This window comes from Dysidea avara, chromosome 2 (assembly GCF_963678975.1).
Source record: "Dysidea avara chromosome 2, odDysAvar1.4, whole genome shotgun sequence".
Taxonomy (NCBI): domain Eukaryota; kingdom Metazoa; phylum Porifera; class Demospongiae; order Dictyoceratida; family Dysideidae; genus Dysidea; species Dysidea avara.
The window spans coordinates 14,250,852-14,268,022 of NC_089273.1; the positions used below are offsets into that span (position 1 = coordinate 14,250,852).

General features: G+C 34.9%; 2 protein-coding genes across 2 annotated transcripts in view; both read left to right on the forward strand.

The window, feature by feature from the left end:
* LOC136243377 (uncharacterized) lies at positions 1 to 2,479 on the forward strand. Its single transcript, XM_066034896.1, has 6 exons — positions 1 to 431; positions 725 to 841; positions 912 to 974; positions 1,463 to 1,524; positions 1,864 to 1,954; positions 2,265 to 2,479. The coding sequence occupies exons 1-6, from the start codon at positions 147 to 149 to the stop codon at positions 2,355 to 2,357; spliced, it is 711 nt and encodes a 236-aa protein (XP_065890968.1). The 5' UTR covers positions 1 to 146; the 3' UTR covers positions 2,358 to 2,479.
* Positions 2,480 to 4,603: 2,124 nt separating this feature from the next.
* Positions 4,604 to 17,171, forward strand: part of LOC136246676 (low-density lipoprotein receptor-related protein 1B-like) — a 63,366-nt gene continuing 50,798 nt past the window's right edge. Inside the window, exons 1-4 of the mRNA XM_066038224.1 lie at positions 4,604 to 4,746; positions 6,704 to 6,829; positions 10,470 to 10,592; positions 15,356 to 15,496. Of these exons, the coding sequence (XP_065894296.1) occupies positions 4,665 to 4,746; positions 6,704 to 6,829; positions 10,470 to 10,592; positions 15,356 to 15,496 (472 nt within the window). The 5' untranslated portion in view covers positions 4,604 to 4,664. The remainder of the gene's footprint in view (positions 4,747 to 6,703; positions 6,830 to 10,469; positions 10,593 to 15,355; positions 15,497 to 17,171) is intronic.

The window sequence follows — 17,171 nt, forward strand, 5'->3', positions numbered from 1 at the left end:
AATTATAGTAGTAGTCACTTTTAAGCTAGAAACCTTGCAGGTTACACTTTTGAGGGTATAAAACATCAACTGAAAGGTGCAGCAGTCATCGGCTGGAGTTCATTTTTCTGTGCGTTAGCAGAGTCACTGTTCTTATATTAGACAGTATGTATCTGTGGAAACTTCTGGTGCTTGCAATTCTCTCTGGACAGCTGGTTACCACAGTTGTAGGACAGGAGAGTTCGACTGCAGGGACACAAGTCATCACAGCAGCATGCATCAATGCTCAAACAAGACTATTCCAGTCAGAGAGATGTGGTAATGCTGTATTGGAAATCTCCTTGGTAGTGAGTGGTTTAAGTACAATGGTTGATGAACAATCCCTGTCATCTGTTTGTACCAGAAATTGCATAAATCTTGCTACTGCAGTTTTGAACCAATGTGTTGAAGAAGTGAGTAGATCAAATGCATTATGCCTAACCTACTAATATTTAATTCTAAGTAGCAGTACGTATTCCAATAGTCACCAGTGCAAGTTACTGCACAAAGCTTAAATATGTTGTAGCTCTGTGACAGCACTGTAGCTTAATTTATGTGAACTGTAGAGTGGCAGGCTGGCAGCCACTGTAATTATGCTGAGTTCTCCAGCAATTATTTGCACAGTCAGGTTAACTCCAGTACACGACATATAGCCGTGTATCATAGAATTGATACCATGGCTAATTTTACATAATTTTTCTTACAGGATCAGCGACCACGAGATATGTTAATATATGATTTAGCCTGTTCTCATGGTGGAGGTGCAACACGTTGTTTAAATTTCCTACGCTCTGATGAATATCAAATGCTTCTCAGTTCATTTGTAAGTACAAACTAATTAAAGGCATCATTTATTACCACAATGTTATTTTCTTAATAATATGTATATATAGCGTGATGCAGGAGCTTGCAACTCTGTGGATACATCTTCCCAGTGTTCAGAGGAGTGTGGCTATGTGAGTATATAATAATGTTTACATGAATATTACCATAGGTATAGCAGCATGGGGGAGGGGGTGCTGGAGTCCCTTTATTGACTTTCTGATCCTAATAGAACAGTCATGATCAGTTGCTCCAATAGAACAATAATTTCCCTCAGAATTGATTTTAGAAGGCTAAAATATTTTCAGATTTTCCTGCTTTGCGTGCTGAATGTATCTTGCACAATGTTGTACCTACATATGTAACTTTACAATCACCTGGTACGGTGTCTCCTATATACGTATATCCAAAAATATCTTACTACACCTTCAGTGTCAAGCCATCACTTTTGAAGTGAAAAACACAGATGAACCAATAGGTTTTGCAATCATATTATGCTAATTTATGCTGAAGTTTATTCTCATTGCATAAACACGGTAACATGCTTAGAATTTTTTTTTTCATTTAGTACAGTGCATTCATGTATGCACTATACCTGAGCTTACTATTTACTACTTTACAGGTTATTGGTAACTTCACTGACATGGCTGGATGCTGTGCACGTGGTTTAATGGAATACAGCTTGTAAGTTGAGTATTAAATAGTAATGTAGACCAATTAATCTCTTGAAATTACACCTGGTACATTTGTTAATGTCCAAGAATTATAGTCAGCAATATGTATACTTAATGAAAGAATAAAACTTCCTGAATCCATTACGTGTTCTATACTTTGTTAAGATAGATCAATTAACTTGACACAACCAAGGCCACCCATGAGGGGGCAACTGGGAATTTTACCCCAGGCCCCAGCCTGAAAGGGGTAAAGGGCCCCTTGAATACCTTGCATGCCTGAGCAACAATATGACACTGTGAGGCATTACGTGTGACAATACACTGTGCCATACAGTCTCTTTTTTTTCAGCTTGACTGAAGAACTGCAGACTGCACCCACTGGTGACATGGGTATATTTTCACTGTGTGATGTAGAAGGCCCAGGATTATGTACTGTTGGGGTATGTACATGTATGTATAGTGCTATTTTGTATGTCTACTATTCAATTGCACACAATTCAAACTGTAAGGTATCTTGCTTAAAGCATGGAGCTTGAATCCATTATGGTATAGTACTGTGTGTATGTGTTGATGACCAGAAATTTTGTAAATCATTGAACCATTATTAGTTATACAACAGAACAAACATCCAGAAAAGTAAAATTTTATGTGCTTTGAAATCATTTTTGTTAATAAATAAAAGAGAATAACTGTGGAACTTAATCAGCTCACTTCCAAATATATGTATACCTTGTTCTTGCCATTGTGTAGATCAGTGAAACTTCTGGAGCTATTACTACCAAGTCAATTGGGATAATTGGTTTGTTGCTTGCTGCAGTTTCTTCCATTGGAATCATTGTCTAGCCTTCATGATAATTCAAGAAAAAGACATGTCATCAATATGTAGTACTTTATATATCCATTGACCATAGGCCTCATAATGTTAATGTCATGTTTTACTAGTGTACTAATAGTTATTGCTGGTGTTGTTGAACTAATTTAATATTAAGAGTGGTACATTAGGTTGAGCTACTGTAACACAGATTCAATGTCTACAGAAGGTGACACAATTTTTACGCAGCTCAAGTGCTACACATATATCTGGATGAATTAGTTTTAGAATGGTAGCTATTTTTGCAGAGGGAACTGGACAAGAAATACAACTGTGTGTACAAATGGCTTTTATTTAAGACAACCTTACCCATCCATTCACCCAACTTCATGCTTGGCACTATTGTCTTGTTCAATGCAAAGTTCACAAACAATCACTGAATAGGAAAGGAATACTGTTATTGCTACCATTGTGTACATTAAATATTCCCTTTCTACATATATGCTACTATGTAACTTATCAGTTATCTGTGTGGGCTAGCTATGCCATATACACATGTAACTTTGTAAAACTTGACATCAGTTGAATGGTTTATCATCAAATTAATTAGAGAAGCCAAATTCATGCACATGGCTTCAAGCTAAATGACGTATTATTAGTTGAATATATATATATAGTTTATTTAAGCAAGGCAGTTAAATAAATTGCCATCTAAATAGAGAAGCCAAACCCAAGCACATGGCTTCTCAATGATGAATTAGCTTAGCTGAGTTTATAAGTACACAAAAATTGGAATTTTCAACTAGAGTAGGGACCATAGGAGATTGATAAAAAAGTACTGAAACAAACTGGAGTGCTGAATAGTCCAGCTTCCTTTATTAAAGCCAGTAGCTATCCATGTTAGCTCATTGCCATCAATTGTGCTGTGCAAAGTACAATAGTACATGCATTAGACTAACTAACTGACATGCACACATGCATTATGCCCTAGATGGAGCTTTCTAAATCCTGAGACCCTAGTTGGTATTAGTCAGCTAGTTGACTATAAATGTCCCTATTCCTAAGGCCAGCCTTCATGTATGTGCACTGTGTAAGTTAGTGAATAGATACCGTATACCATGCAAATTAGACTGATGTTACAAGTCTCAAGTTCTTCAAAAGGAACAATTTTGATTATTATAATGCAAATTCCATTGAACCAAACTAATTATTCTACAGTTTGCAATGGCATGTGAGTGTAATGAGCTACACTAAAATGTGAGCTACTGTACATAAGCAATGCCCAAAATATTTTTTCATGTTATTTCATTTTGTTCCAAGTAAAATCCCTGTTCATGCAATCTTATGAGTTGTCAACCACTCACTGATCAGTTGTGCAAAGCCAGACGTTCACTGATCAGTGCATGTGAAATACATACAAACTACTGAACTGTCTCACAATGATGGCATTCAGATCTATGCAAAACAACACAAGCACTCACAAACACATGACTAGCTGTTACACATTTACCTAAACAATGACCATACAATAGAAATGTACATCATGTAGTTATATTGTCATGTTGATTCAAGACAATCATTTAATATTCACTTTCTAGTTGTATATTAAACTTCTATCACCAACATTCTTAACGACTTTCAATGTACTGCATTGTAATATACTGTAAACATGTGTAGTTTTATATGCACATGATCTTAGAATAACATGGATGTTTCTAACATCATAATAATATAGAGCATCATGCAACAGCAGAAACTATTAGTAACAGTAGCATAGTGCAACATGTTCTAAAATGGTTTGTATAACCAAATATGCACCAATTGAAGGCATAATTTTAAGGATATTTGACACTTTTTTGCCGTCACATGCATACTGAATGAAAAACGTATACATACAGTTATATAGTTATAGAAGATGAGCCATCGGGTTAACAGATTTGCTTGAATCAGTGAAATAAGTATGGCTCTTATGCAGTAGATAAACATCACACAAATGATTTGTGTGAAATTAAGGATGGGCAATGCAAAAGACTGCATCATAATAATACATAATTATGCTACAAAGTGTTTGTATAGCATATTATACACTTGATTCAATAGATAGAGAACCATTATCAAATCTCATGCATAGAATACCCTGGAGACAGTGTCTTTGTAGTACACTACATAATTAATTTCATTCATCCTTGCTGGATATGCAGTCACGTGGTCTATAAGTTCATAATTAAAACAACAGCCTTTCACCAGTCAAACACAGTTGAATATTGAATTAAAATAGTTAATTTAGTGAACTGTTGCACTGTTTAAACAACTTGTAAAGGTTGAATAAAATCAGCAAGATGCTCTTTGTGACAGCTTTTTGTGTGATTGTGATAGAAGTTTGGATCATGGATGTTACAGCCGACTATGAAAATACTTTCTGTAAGAATTGTTAGCTAAGTGTTGCTGATACGTACTTTCTATTAAAGATTTAGTGAATGATAATTTTATTTGTGAATACTTGTTATCAATTTTATTAGAGAGATAATTATATTGTTATGCTTACTTCAGCAAGCACTGTAGTACAAAATTTGTGACTGGATTTGGCAAAACTAGGCTTCCGCACACACATCCAGATTTGAGACTTTAAAGCTTTACTCAATGTAGGAGTATGCTATCGCTTTTAAATTTTAACCTTTTAGTGCATAATGCTGTGAAAGGGTTTTGTGAAAATTGTGGGTTAACAGTGTACTGAGTTGTTACGTTACAAATGGAAAAAGTCAAAGAATTGGATATGTGTGGAAGCTTGATCCGATCACCTACTGTTATCTTCATAATAATTACTGTATTATGATTGCAGTTTTTGGACAATTTTACACATGTCTGTGGTCTATATCTCTTGTTGACCTCAAGTATTATGGTGAACTCAGTCTTTGACACTAGGATAATTAACAAATTTAGAGGTCATTCATAATTTTCAGCATTATTTATGCAAACATAAAAACTGTACTCATTTTTGAACTCCTCCCAAGGCACAAAGTGTACTACATAGTGGGGGTGAAAATGTCAGACTTGATTGTTTCTTGAATACTAAGTTGTGGTGTGGAAGACCCCTTTCTGCAAATCTGGTTGCACATATTGTCACAAGTTACACTGTCAACATAACTTAATGGGGATTGTGCTCATTATAGCACAATCCCATTAATCCCATTAACAATCCCATTGTGCCCATGTTACAACTATTACTTATAAATTTATTCCATAAGTATAGTGTAACGTTACTGCAAACCTTAAGACAAATAATTATAGAAAATATGACAATGGAGGAGCTTACTTACATTTAATATTACCAACGCAATGAGAAGGATGCCTATTACGAAATGAGCTGTCCCAGTTTGGTTCTGTATGACAAAATTAAAATGTTACTAAAGTGTACTAAAGTGTACTTTTAATGTCACAAATACTGTCTATGTACATGCACAGATACTTTTAATAATGAGTTGATGCATAACAGACGAGAAGAAGTTTAGGATGATATGTAATGTAATGTCATCTGTCAATAAGGAAATTTGTAAATGTACACACATTGAAGACATTACCTGTCCTTTGAATCTAAGATCGCTCTACACTTATAAAAATAATCACATCAATAATAATTATCTAACTTTACATACAACAATAATCAATGATTCTGGCAACATTTAAATCCATTTAGCTAGTCACAGAGAATCAACAATATAACAATGTATCGGTCATCTGGTTAACAAAACATTGTGTATGAAATTAGAACAGGTGTACAATGTTTATAAAACAGTTTCATTGTGTAACTATTGTTATAGTGCTTGTGTGTAACTAATAGTGTTTTGTGCTTTATAATGGATGCTTTTGCTCAAACGTTTCCCACAAAAATGTTGTGACAACTCTTGTTTGAGACTGTGCATAGTCTATAGTGTTTGTACCTTTGTTTTTTGATAATAGTTGTCTTCTCTTATATATCTAGCTACAATATACACAGCTGGCTACACATTTGAAGAGATTAAGTTTTTATTGCCTAATTGCTGAATTGAGGTCTGTGAGATAAGTTTTCTCAGATCATAAAATCTTTGTAGATGTCCATATAATAAATTGCTGATATTTATATTTTGAATAGTGTTTTATTTTTCCTACTGCATTTGTCTTGTGATGTCCTATTATTGTTTTTTTAGCTTTGTCAAGTTATACACATGCAGTGTATATGTAGGTCCATCCAGTTGATGTACTAAAATACACTGATTTATACAGTTTATTATCCAGATTTAAAAGAATGAGAAATCATTTCTCAAATGATAAATAAAACTCCATGTGTTATTTTTAGACAGTGAATGTATACATGTAAATTTACAGTATCTTGTATCACCAGGTCTACAAAGGAGATGTCCATATGATGGCTATTTCAGATGCAAGGTAACTGGGAGATGTATTTCTCCATCTCAAGTATGTAATGGATATGATAACTGTAGAGATGGCAGTGATGAGGAAATGTGTGGTTAGTGATTATCATAATTAACTGTCATTTGTAGTAGTCTCAAAAAAAGTTTATCAGTTTTTGTTGATAAATTGAAGAATTTGATTTTCTAATTAGTAAAAGTTTTCTAAAAGGTTGACAAGTAAATGAAAGATTTGTTTGTTATCAGAAATTGGCCTGACTGGATGTTTTAATTGGTAAAATATAAGGTATATACCCTGAACCACTTTTAGCAACCAAACCTGAACCAGCCAGTCAAACTTGGTATGTGTCACACATAATATTAATGCTGCTCTTAGTATGTAAGCCATCACTAGCCAACAGATGGCATGTTTGGGGTTATGCCACTAATATATATTCAGCAGTTTCAAAGCTGTGCATTAATGCAATACATGTATACTCATGCGGAATAGTGTTAAACTTACACAAGCTGGTAAAAATGCTGACTTTGGTAAATTGTGACAGAACTGTATCATTGTAAAAGTCAGATTAATAGCAAGCTGTATCAAAGAATAGTACAAAGTTCAAGTGTTCAATTTACATATGTACTATACAGATACCTATGTGTGGAAAATTAATCCCTTTGGTACTGTAACAGCTTTCTAAAAGTGCCTCAATTTTGTGATATCCAGGGGTGGATCCAGAGTCTGGAAAGAGGGGGGGCACCTTGCTGAAAAAAAGTTGAAGAGCAAAAAAAAAAAAAGGTCAAAGCAATAATAGCTAGTTATCCTTTACCAAATAATATATTATATCACGTATGTTATGTAAAATAAAATCCTATTTATAGCTTCATAAGTAAGCTGCACTGCCTCATGAACATTGTGACTGCTTTATTAGAGTAATTGACTGCTCTATTAGAGTATCTCGATCTTGTATGCAATTTCTTGAAGGGGGGGGGGCATTTGCCCCAAATGCCCCATCCTGGATCCACCATTGATATCTATAGCTTTTCGCATTCCACTAGCTATATAGAGTAAAGTAATGCATTGTGTACCACTCAATTGTCATCTTTATTAGCTAAGTACGTAGTTTTATCCATATTTGGATTTTGCCTTTTATTCTTCAAGATCATCATAGCCAATTCTATTTCCAAGTAATAGTTATAGCTACCATGGCCACACACATGAAGCATGAGGGTTGCAGGCCTGAGGGCTAAGTGTGTATGTACAACCCAAGGTATAGGTGATATATTCACCTGATATAGGTGAAGGAACTACAGAGCACTCACCCTGCTCTTTTGTGCATCAGTATCTGATTATTGATAGTGACGTCTATATAGGGTGGGCTAATAGCCATTGGAATGTTGTTCATACATTACTGTGCTTTACACACAGCATCAGAAAATTGCAATTGTGGGATCCAATTTTTTAGTGCTAAAATTTTGTACTAAATTACAGTACTTTGCTATTGGGACAGAAAATAAGTTAATATATTAAGTTAAGTATTTAGGGCTATAAGTTACTCACCTATTTAAAACTAGTTGTCCACTTTGTGTTGTTCCATTGTCTGGCTGTTCAATGGCTGTCATGTAGAAGGTAGAAATGCAAGTATGTCACAAGTCCAATTTTGAAAACTATTGGACTGCTCAGAAATTGCCATTTTCTGGCAACCAAAAGTTTCCACTTTTGGCAATTTTCAAGTTGTAAATTTTGGGAATTTTAAGCATTCCAATAGTTTTTAAGCTTCCAAAACTGCAAATTGATCATAGTTCCAAATTTGGCAGCTTGAAAAACTGCAAGATTGTGTTCAAAAAGCTACCAATTCTGGAATTAAGTGTACTCATCCTTTTATAAATATAACAATGAACTAATCAATTGTGGAATCTAGCTTACTTATAATGGCAATGTTTGACACCTCAAAATTGCCACCAGAGTTAGCAATTAATGGCTGCTCACAAATTGCCAATTTAGGCAATGAAATGTTTCCACTTTTGGCTAATCTAATAGTTTCTAAAACTGAAAACTTTATTAGATTCTTTAAATTGCCAAAAAACACTTTTGGCTACTCAAGATGTTCTCAAAAGCTACAAAATGTGGCAATAAATGTACTCCTCCTTTTATAAAGAGCAATGAGCTAATTGATTATGAGTTCATAGATATAATTCTACCAAAATTGATAATGTGTTGATACCCCAATATTGCCAAATTTAGCAGAATAATATTCCCAACACAAAAACGAAGATATGCAAATTTTGCATAAACCAGAAAATGTATGCTAGATCTATTATAGCAATTTACATTTAACCTTTCATCAGTAGGCAGTCACTATAATTATGTGAATAATTATGGCTGTAGGCCTGTAGCTATAATCAAATGCAGAGTATATTACATACAAATACATTTTAAAGTGTTGCAGCAGCATTACTCAGAAATATGCATCCACACATAGTGCAAGCAATAGTTTTATTTGATCGTACATTTTCTTGATTTTATTGATATGCTACACATGCTGAGTGGGCTTCACATGGTCCCTTCTGAGCCCCATTCACTAACACCAACGTTTCCACAGAAACACTCTCTTCAATTTCTAGAACAAGCAGTGTGATTTTTTTCTAAGTGTATACTGCATGAATTTAAGTTTGACTAGCTATAGAGCCAAAAACATATCTGCACAGTTCATTCACTGTCAACTATGGGTAAATATCCATTCCCCTCTCATTCTTCAAAGTATTTTGTTGCTGCTAAAAATAGTTTTGTCACTGTACATAAGTGTCAGTTTTTGTGAAGATATATGAGACAGACAAACAGTTTGAGTCAAGGCACTAGGTGCATGCTGAAGATCATGCAATGCACTGTAATAGAGTAGTCTACTCTAATAGAGCAGTCATCAAGCCCTTTAATGCCTTTAAGATCAATGAAAGGACCAGGGGTGGATCCAGACTTATGGAAAGGGAAGGGGGGGGGGGGGTCAAAAACGAACTGAGGCACTACATTGTCAAAAAAAAGAAGGTCACAGCCAGCTGACAATAGCTGCCCACCTCACCAACTACGCATTTATAGCTGATAAAGTACATAAAAATCCTTAAATAGGTCACTACACACTGTTCTAATATTGTGACTGTTTTATTAGAGTGACTGCTCTATTAGAGTATCTCGATCTTGATATACTAAAAATTTTTTGGTGGGGGTGAAGAGCCCCCTTTGACCCCCCTGTATCCGCCCCTGGAAAGAACAGTAAACTAATCTCGGCTAACAATTTGTGAAAGTATTTTAATCAAACTGGTTTTGCCACTGTGCTGTAAAATCTTAAAGCTGAACTCGTTTTAGAAAATTTATATAATTTTATTTATTTACTCTTAAGATTACCAGCATACCTTTCCAGCTTCTCCATCAATAAATATTGGAAGTTCCAGGCATTTACACTTCAAATTTCAATTTGTAGACATTTATAGAACTGTTAGCATTAGTTCTACCCTCTCCAGCAACAGGACCTGTTTATGAGCCAATTTATTTACAGTAACTACTCTACAGGCTGATTTCAACATAAGCAGTTCTACCCTGTATATAGATAGGTTAAGGAAGAACACTGTTTTAATGTCAATGTTTATCCATTGTCTTCTTTGGCCACACAATTATAATGTCATTTTATTCTTAGTAATTTATGTAACTAAATGTAATTCTTACTCTTATGCCTGAAATAATTGTCAAATTAAAATTTTTAGGTGGCAATGAATGCAGTGATGGTTACGGATTTTATTGTGATGGTGGAGCTAGATGCCTAAGTTTTTCTGCAGTATGCAGTGGGTATACTTCTTGTTTAGATGGTGCTGATGAAGAAAACTGCTGTAAGACTATTAGCAATAGTAACATATTCAATGCATACTATTGTGCACATCTGTTATTATACACAAATAAGCAAACTTGTGTATAGATTACGTACAGATTAACATTTCCAGTGACTGAGTCATATCATTTTCTTATTCTTATCCTCTTTACCAGTTAGGCACTGGAGGGCGTACACAGAAGTAGAGATGGACCGATACCACTTTTTACCAATACTTCCGATACGAGTATTTGTACTGAAATTATCTGCCGATACCGATACCGATACTAAGCATTGAAGCCTAGACGATTTTATTAAGAAATTTTACTGTTGTGATACATAGCTAGCTATTAAAATATCACGGTAATTATTCAGTTTGATTGGTCTCAGTTCAATCAAGTTTCAGAATATCCATTGTCTAAACAGATTAGGTAATTAATTGCGTGGTAGGCCGATAATTCTACAGTAGCGATTTCCAACCTACCAATTTTTCACACATATTTTTGCTACTTAAATTATACACTTTCAATAAACGTTTCACAAGCTGCCGTTCAAGCAAATGGTAGCCAATGCTTCGTACTTTGTAATGCACTTTACTGGATTAAAATCCATGCGGTATTTATTGAAATACAGCAAATCAAAGTTTGAGAAATAAAAATCCCCATTGGGAGCCCATACAAATAATTGCGTACGTAATTCTAATTGGAAGAATGTGGCACCATAGGTGGCACCTGTGATAGCCGAAGTTTTCGAGTGCTTCCGCGTGAATCTGTTGCTGATGAGGACGAAGAAAGTGGTTCTGAGCAAACCGTATATGCTGATTTCGATTTTTCCATGTGTTTTTTGATTGGAGGATGACTGATGTTGGATTACGATGGAAATATGGCCCTTTTAAAGGTAAATCGCCATCTAACACTGCTCAGAATTCAGCCTTACAATCACCCTGGGCTTCAAGGCATCCTCCTGCATCGATGCAAGTATAGTTTGAAGGTGAGCAGTTTGTTGTCTTGCGCGGAATTGCAAAATAAGGTTCAAGGTTGAGCATAATCTTTTCAAAAGTGGAGACTGGCATGTGATACCAACCTTACATGGCTTCACACTTACCTGTTGTTATATTCTGGTGTATATTTACTGTTGTTTTGATCCATTTTATAGCAGCTTCGATGATTATAATTTTGATCAGAAACTATTTATAATTTCTCTTTGTAGTATAGTGATGTCATTGTGTTATATAATAATTATCATCCTTAGTGCTTACAATGTGACAAATAAAGCTGAGCAATGTCCAACAAATCTATTTTAAAAATAATGTTGCTCTTACATTGTGTTATTGATTGTCATGTTTCCGAAGTATGTGTTAATTGTGACTTGTGATGCCAGTACTTGCCATGTTATAAAATATTACTAGTTAGTTATCCCTGAAAATGCATTAGGTACCAGTGTATACTTAGTATTACACAATACACACAGTTTTATCTGAATCACTTGCTTTATTCATGTAATATTCTGAGTGGTCAGTCTACAAAGAAGTGGTCACTTTTGAGAGGTTTTACTTAGTTCATATGCTGTTCTTCATAAAATAGATACGTGGTGAAAATTTCATGTCGATATTAGTTTCCTATCTAGATTTATGACACTTTGAATATTGTGTTTGGTGCCATGCAATATACATAAAAAGCATTGAAAATGCTGTACACAAAAATCATCACACTGTCAACTTCTTTTCCTTATATCTTTTGATAGGAACCACTGATTGAGGTGGGGTTTGCACTAAAATGACCCTGAAACAATGCACAATATTTGTCATACCAATGAATGTATGAAATAATTATTTAATTTAGTTGGAAATCTCTATCTACAGTGTTTGTTACAGCCTTGCAGCCAAACTTTTTCATTAAAAAGCAAGCCAAGTAGTCAAAACCTTATTCTTTGAGAAGCAACTGCACTGTCATTTAATTACACAGGATTAACGTGCTCTAATATATTAAAATACAAACGGAACAATTGTAGCAACACTTGGAAAAGAGTAACAAAGGTTTTTTTCGCTACTTTACTAGCCCAACTACTCGAAACGTAGCTAGAGATGGTTTAATAGAAGTAGTGAGTATCTACTGGTGGTATCTGAACCTCATACTACCGATACCGATCCGATCTGATCCGATCCGATACTGGTATTGGTCCACCTATACACAGAAGGCAGAGCCTGTATGAGGTGTCATTCAAACTCTGGTGTGTGTTAAAAGTTAAAAAGTGCATCATAATCATTCTTAGGGTATTACAATTTGACACCACAGAGTGGCATACAGAAGCAAGATTTGGTAAGGGGGTACATACCATGGCAGTGGCGGGTCCGGGGGGAGGGGGGCAAGTGCCCTCCTTCAAAAAACATTTAAAACAAGTTGATGTTGTGCTACTTCTAAAAACCATGCACCGTGCAGCTAGCTAACTTAGGCCATACCTATTTGAAAAGTTGTTGCTCGGACCCGACCGGCCCTCTTTTAATCAAAGACCAAAAAACCTCATGTGATTAACAATCACGTGATGTTGGCGGACTTGTAGCTGAAATGGCGGCTAATGTGTGGTTATCTGTTATAGCTGTTGTGTACTCTCGTACAATTCGTTGTCAACAATGGAATGGTTTTTTTTTTAATATGAACATTTTTAAAATTTTTTTTCGACCTACAAACCCTAACTTTTCCTTTAAAAAATCCAAGCAACAATTTTTCAAATAGGTATGGCCTTACCTGGAATTAATCAATGTTACTATGAATTAACCAACTATGTATTACTATTTTACAATAGGGTAGTTTATTATTAGCTACTTCTCGTATTTCATAATTCATGAAATTTTTGTAATTTGTTCAATTACGTTGCTATGCACTGCTAAGGATTATGATCATGATTTGATCATGATTATGATAATTGGAAGGTAGCAAAATGCTGATTACATCCAATGAAGAAAAAAAGAGCTATAAAAATGGTTTTGGGATATTTACAGATAACTAGCTAGAGTGTGTCACAGCATTTATTACAAAGTCTTTGTCATAGCATAAGGAGGGTGGATTGTTCCATTCTTTAATAGTTCTGTAAAAATAATTCATTTGGTATTAGATTTTGGTGGTGTTGGCTGCTGGCAGTATGAGTCTGAGTGGGTGGTATTGTCTTGTGCTTGTGGATTGTGGCAGAAAGTAATTGGGTATTTGAATGCGCGAGGGGAATCGCTTGTTAAACTAACTGCTTTCACCAATATATTACGCACAGAAATATCTTCTAAACTGTTTTATAGTTTGACTATCATGTTTTTCCCTCAAATTTTCTCGACAAAGCCTCAAAGCTGCTCTTCATTTTCCTTCGCGTACATAACGGATACGCCCCCTTTCAACTCGAAGCAATAAGCTATTCCTAGTAGCGTACGAGGCCTGCAACGTTGTTTTTCAGTTGTTAAACGCCTGAAAACCTCAAAGGGAAGGTAGTTTACAAAATCTGAGGAAAGTCGCCACACCCGTATTTCAATGCGCCGAAAAGAACCACCTCAGAGCAAAGTTCACCTTTACAGAAGTTTAATACAGACTTCGTTTCGCTTTTATGTAAAAGCTGCTTCTACTATTGTTTAACGATTGTGCTCACGTGGGTGCGTACATATGTAGATAGGCACACACACTCACACACTCACACTCACACACACATACACACACACACAAACACTTTTATGAAAACTATTTCAGTAAACCAGGCACGCGCCTGTTTTAACAAGATCAAGATACTCTAATAGAGCAGTTAGTTAAATACTCTAATAGAACAGTCACCACACAAAACACTATTAATCCTCCATAGTTGCTGAGTATGAAAACTAGCAATCCCATTAATGGGAACATTTAGCCTGCTAAGAACATTTTGTGAATGAAATGCACATGGTCTTGTGTATGCCATATAATATTCTTTAGGCTAATAAAATATAGTTAGGTAACTGAACTACTGACTGTCACTTATCTACAACTCTTAGTCCACTTAGAAAGTAGTATTATTAAGATAATTGTACTAGCAATAGCATGGGTAGCAATGAAATTTGGGATAACTACCACAAGTGTTGCACTGAAAATGGGTAAAAATTCATGAGGCAAAGCCGAGTGAAATTTCCATTTTCAATGCAACAAGAGTGGTATATGGATCATGGAGCAGGGGGTCTGCCCCCAGAAACTAAAGCTATGTCATATGTTTCAGGACTGAAAATTAAATGTATTAAGTGGTTTTCTGACTAATACCATACCTGTTTCAATGCCCATACAAAGTCTCAATAGTAGCAGTGAAATTTATCCAATATTTTACTGGTAGCAGTGAAAAAGTTGTAGTTGCAATTTCATTGGCTAGAATTTATGTTAACACTAATGCACAGCATGTGTATACGCAGCGAGTATGGTGTTAACTGGGAATAGCATAGCACTGAAATTTGGGATAAATTCCTACTACCCTGGTGCACCCCCATTTCCAAACCATGGATCCGCCCCTGCATGGAACCGTTCTTGTTAAATATACTGGACACCTCTTAGGTGTCCCGTATTTTGGTGTCCTCATAGGTGTCCCGTATAATTTGGTGTCCCGCACGGAACACCTCATAGGTGTCTTTATCCTTGCTTGTCCCGACCCTTGCATTGATATACTGGCTGTCAGACAAATTTGTAAAAACATTTCATAGGCACTACAAGCAATGTATGGCAGTGGTTGGTGATAACGTTATGTTGTGTTTGTGGAATGTGTGTTATTCTATTTTGCCTTATCTTGTTGCAGTATCCAAGCCATGTCCTTATGATGGTGACTTCAAATGCAATGATACTGGAGTATGCCTGAGATCAACTGATGTGTGTGATGGATACTCTGAATGTCAAAACCGATATCGATCTGATTCAGATTATGATGAACATAACTGTGGTATGTTTGTTAATTCTCTTACAGAAATGCATTCAAGAGAGATTAAATTCTGTATTTATTACATCAATTGTAATCCTTTGCAATAATATACAGAGTAGAGGTGTACACTTCAGATGTGTATAAGAAAAGAGGCAGCTCCCGGGGGTTTCCAAAAATTGATCAAGTAAAATTGAGACACCCTAGTACAGTAGTCACCCTTATAGAGCATACAGTTATTCTAGTACTGTAGTCAAGGATAACTGACACAGAACTATTTGATACACTGCGTAAATCACTTTCAAACTAAGCTTCAAAGGGTACGTATATATATATATATATATATATATACCATAACAAAAATTTCACTAGGGGATATAATATTTTAGGCTTCCAGATCAACTATGTACACACAGTAGCATGCTTTGTGTATAGTGTGATTCTCACACTAAGATAATGCATTCCTTTCTGTATAGTTTTATATAGCAAACTATGTAGCTAGGCCCTGGCGTAACAACATCTTTTTTGTTTAGAAGAATTTCTTTTCTTAGCATGTAGGGAATACAGTACATAGAAATTCTATTACAAACATTCATTGGGTAAATTCTAGCCAATGAACAAGGCCTTGAAGCCATAGAAATTCTATTACAAAACATGCCCTTTAAATGACTTCAAGGTTGATAGTAAACGATAAGTAATGGTTGGGCAACATATAGCTAATAATTTGAAAAATGACTTGGCATACAGACCATTCTGTCTCTTTGCCAAGATTAAATACAACAACAACAACAACAACGATTATAACAAGGGCTTTGTGGTAATTATTATTGCTGTATAAACAGCTCCTATTTCTGGATAATACTACTTGCTTCCTATCTAACTACATGCATGTGATAAAATAAATAGCCACACCTTGTTGTACATTATAGGATTCTATATCAAAGCTCTTCGGAGTGTTGCTTCACTAATATAATCTAATGCATGCACCTCATCTCTGCATGCCATAGTACACCATACAGAAGTAACAGAACAAAAAACTAGAAGGGAAGTTAATTTTTGACTATAGTATTAATGTAGTGAACAAGATGATCAAATTTAACCTTTCATTTAAAATCCTCCATGTAAATTCTTCATAATCTATGAATATAATTGTAAAATACTTATCCAGTAATTGAACGTTCTTATGTTGTCATGAAAGTAGTTTGTGACCCAATTTTAGAAAATTTTCTTAATGTCACATTTGACAACTCAAATATTAAATTTACGACCAAACTTAAGTATTCCAAGCAATTAATCAGCTTTACAATGATTACAATTGTTAGTCAGTAAACCTTGAATTACTACAAATTCTGAGAAATAATTAATCTAACAGGTGCCAAACTGTCTTAATGATAACACAGTGAATTATAAATTTCGAATTATTTCGCATGTGAAATTAAGACTGGTTTTCCAAAATCAGGTCACATTTAAGTAGAGTACAGCATAGGATAATTTTATACCTTTTCATGGCTTGTGAAATTTTATTTTAAACTAGTAGAGGTGTTTATAATGATTTCAGCAAAGTTTAAAATTTTTACCATGCTGTTTTCATGATATCTCATAGGCACATAAAAGCATTGTCAAGATTTAATAATATTTTACTGTATTATTTAAAATATTATAGTAGTGTATTCATGTACTATCTCTAGATTTCACACAT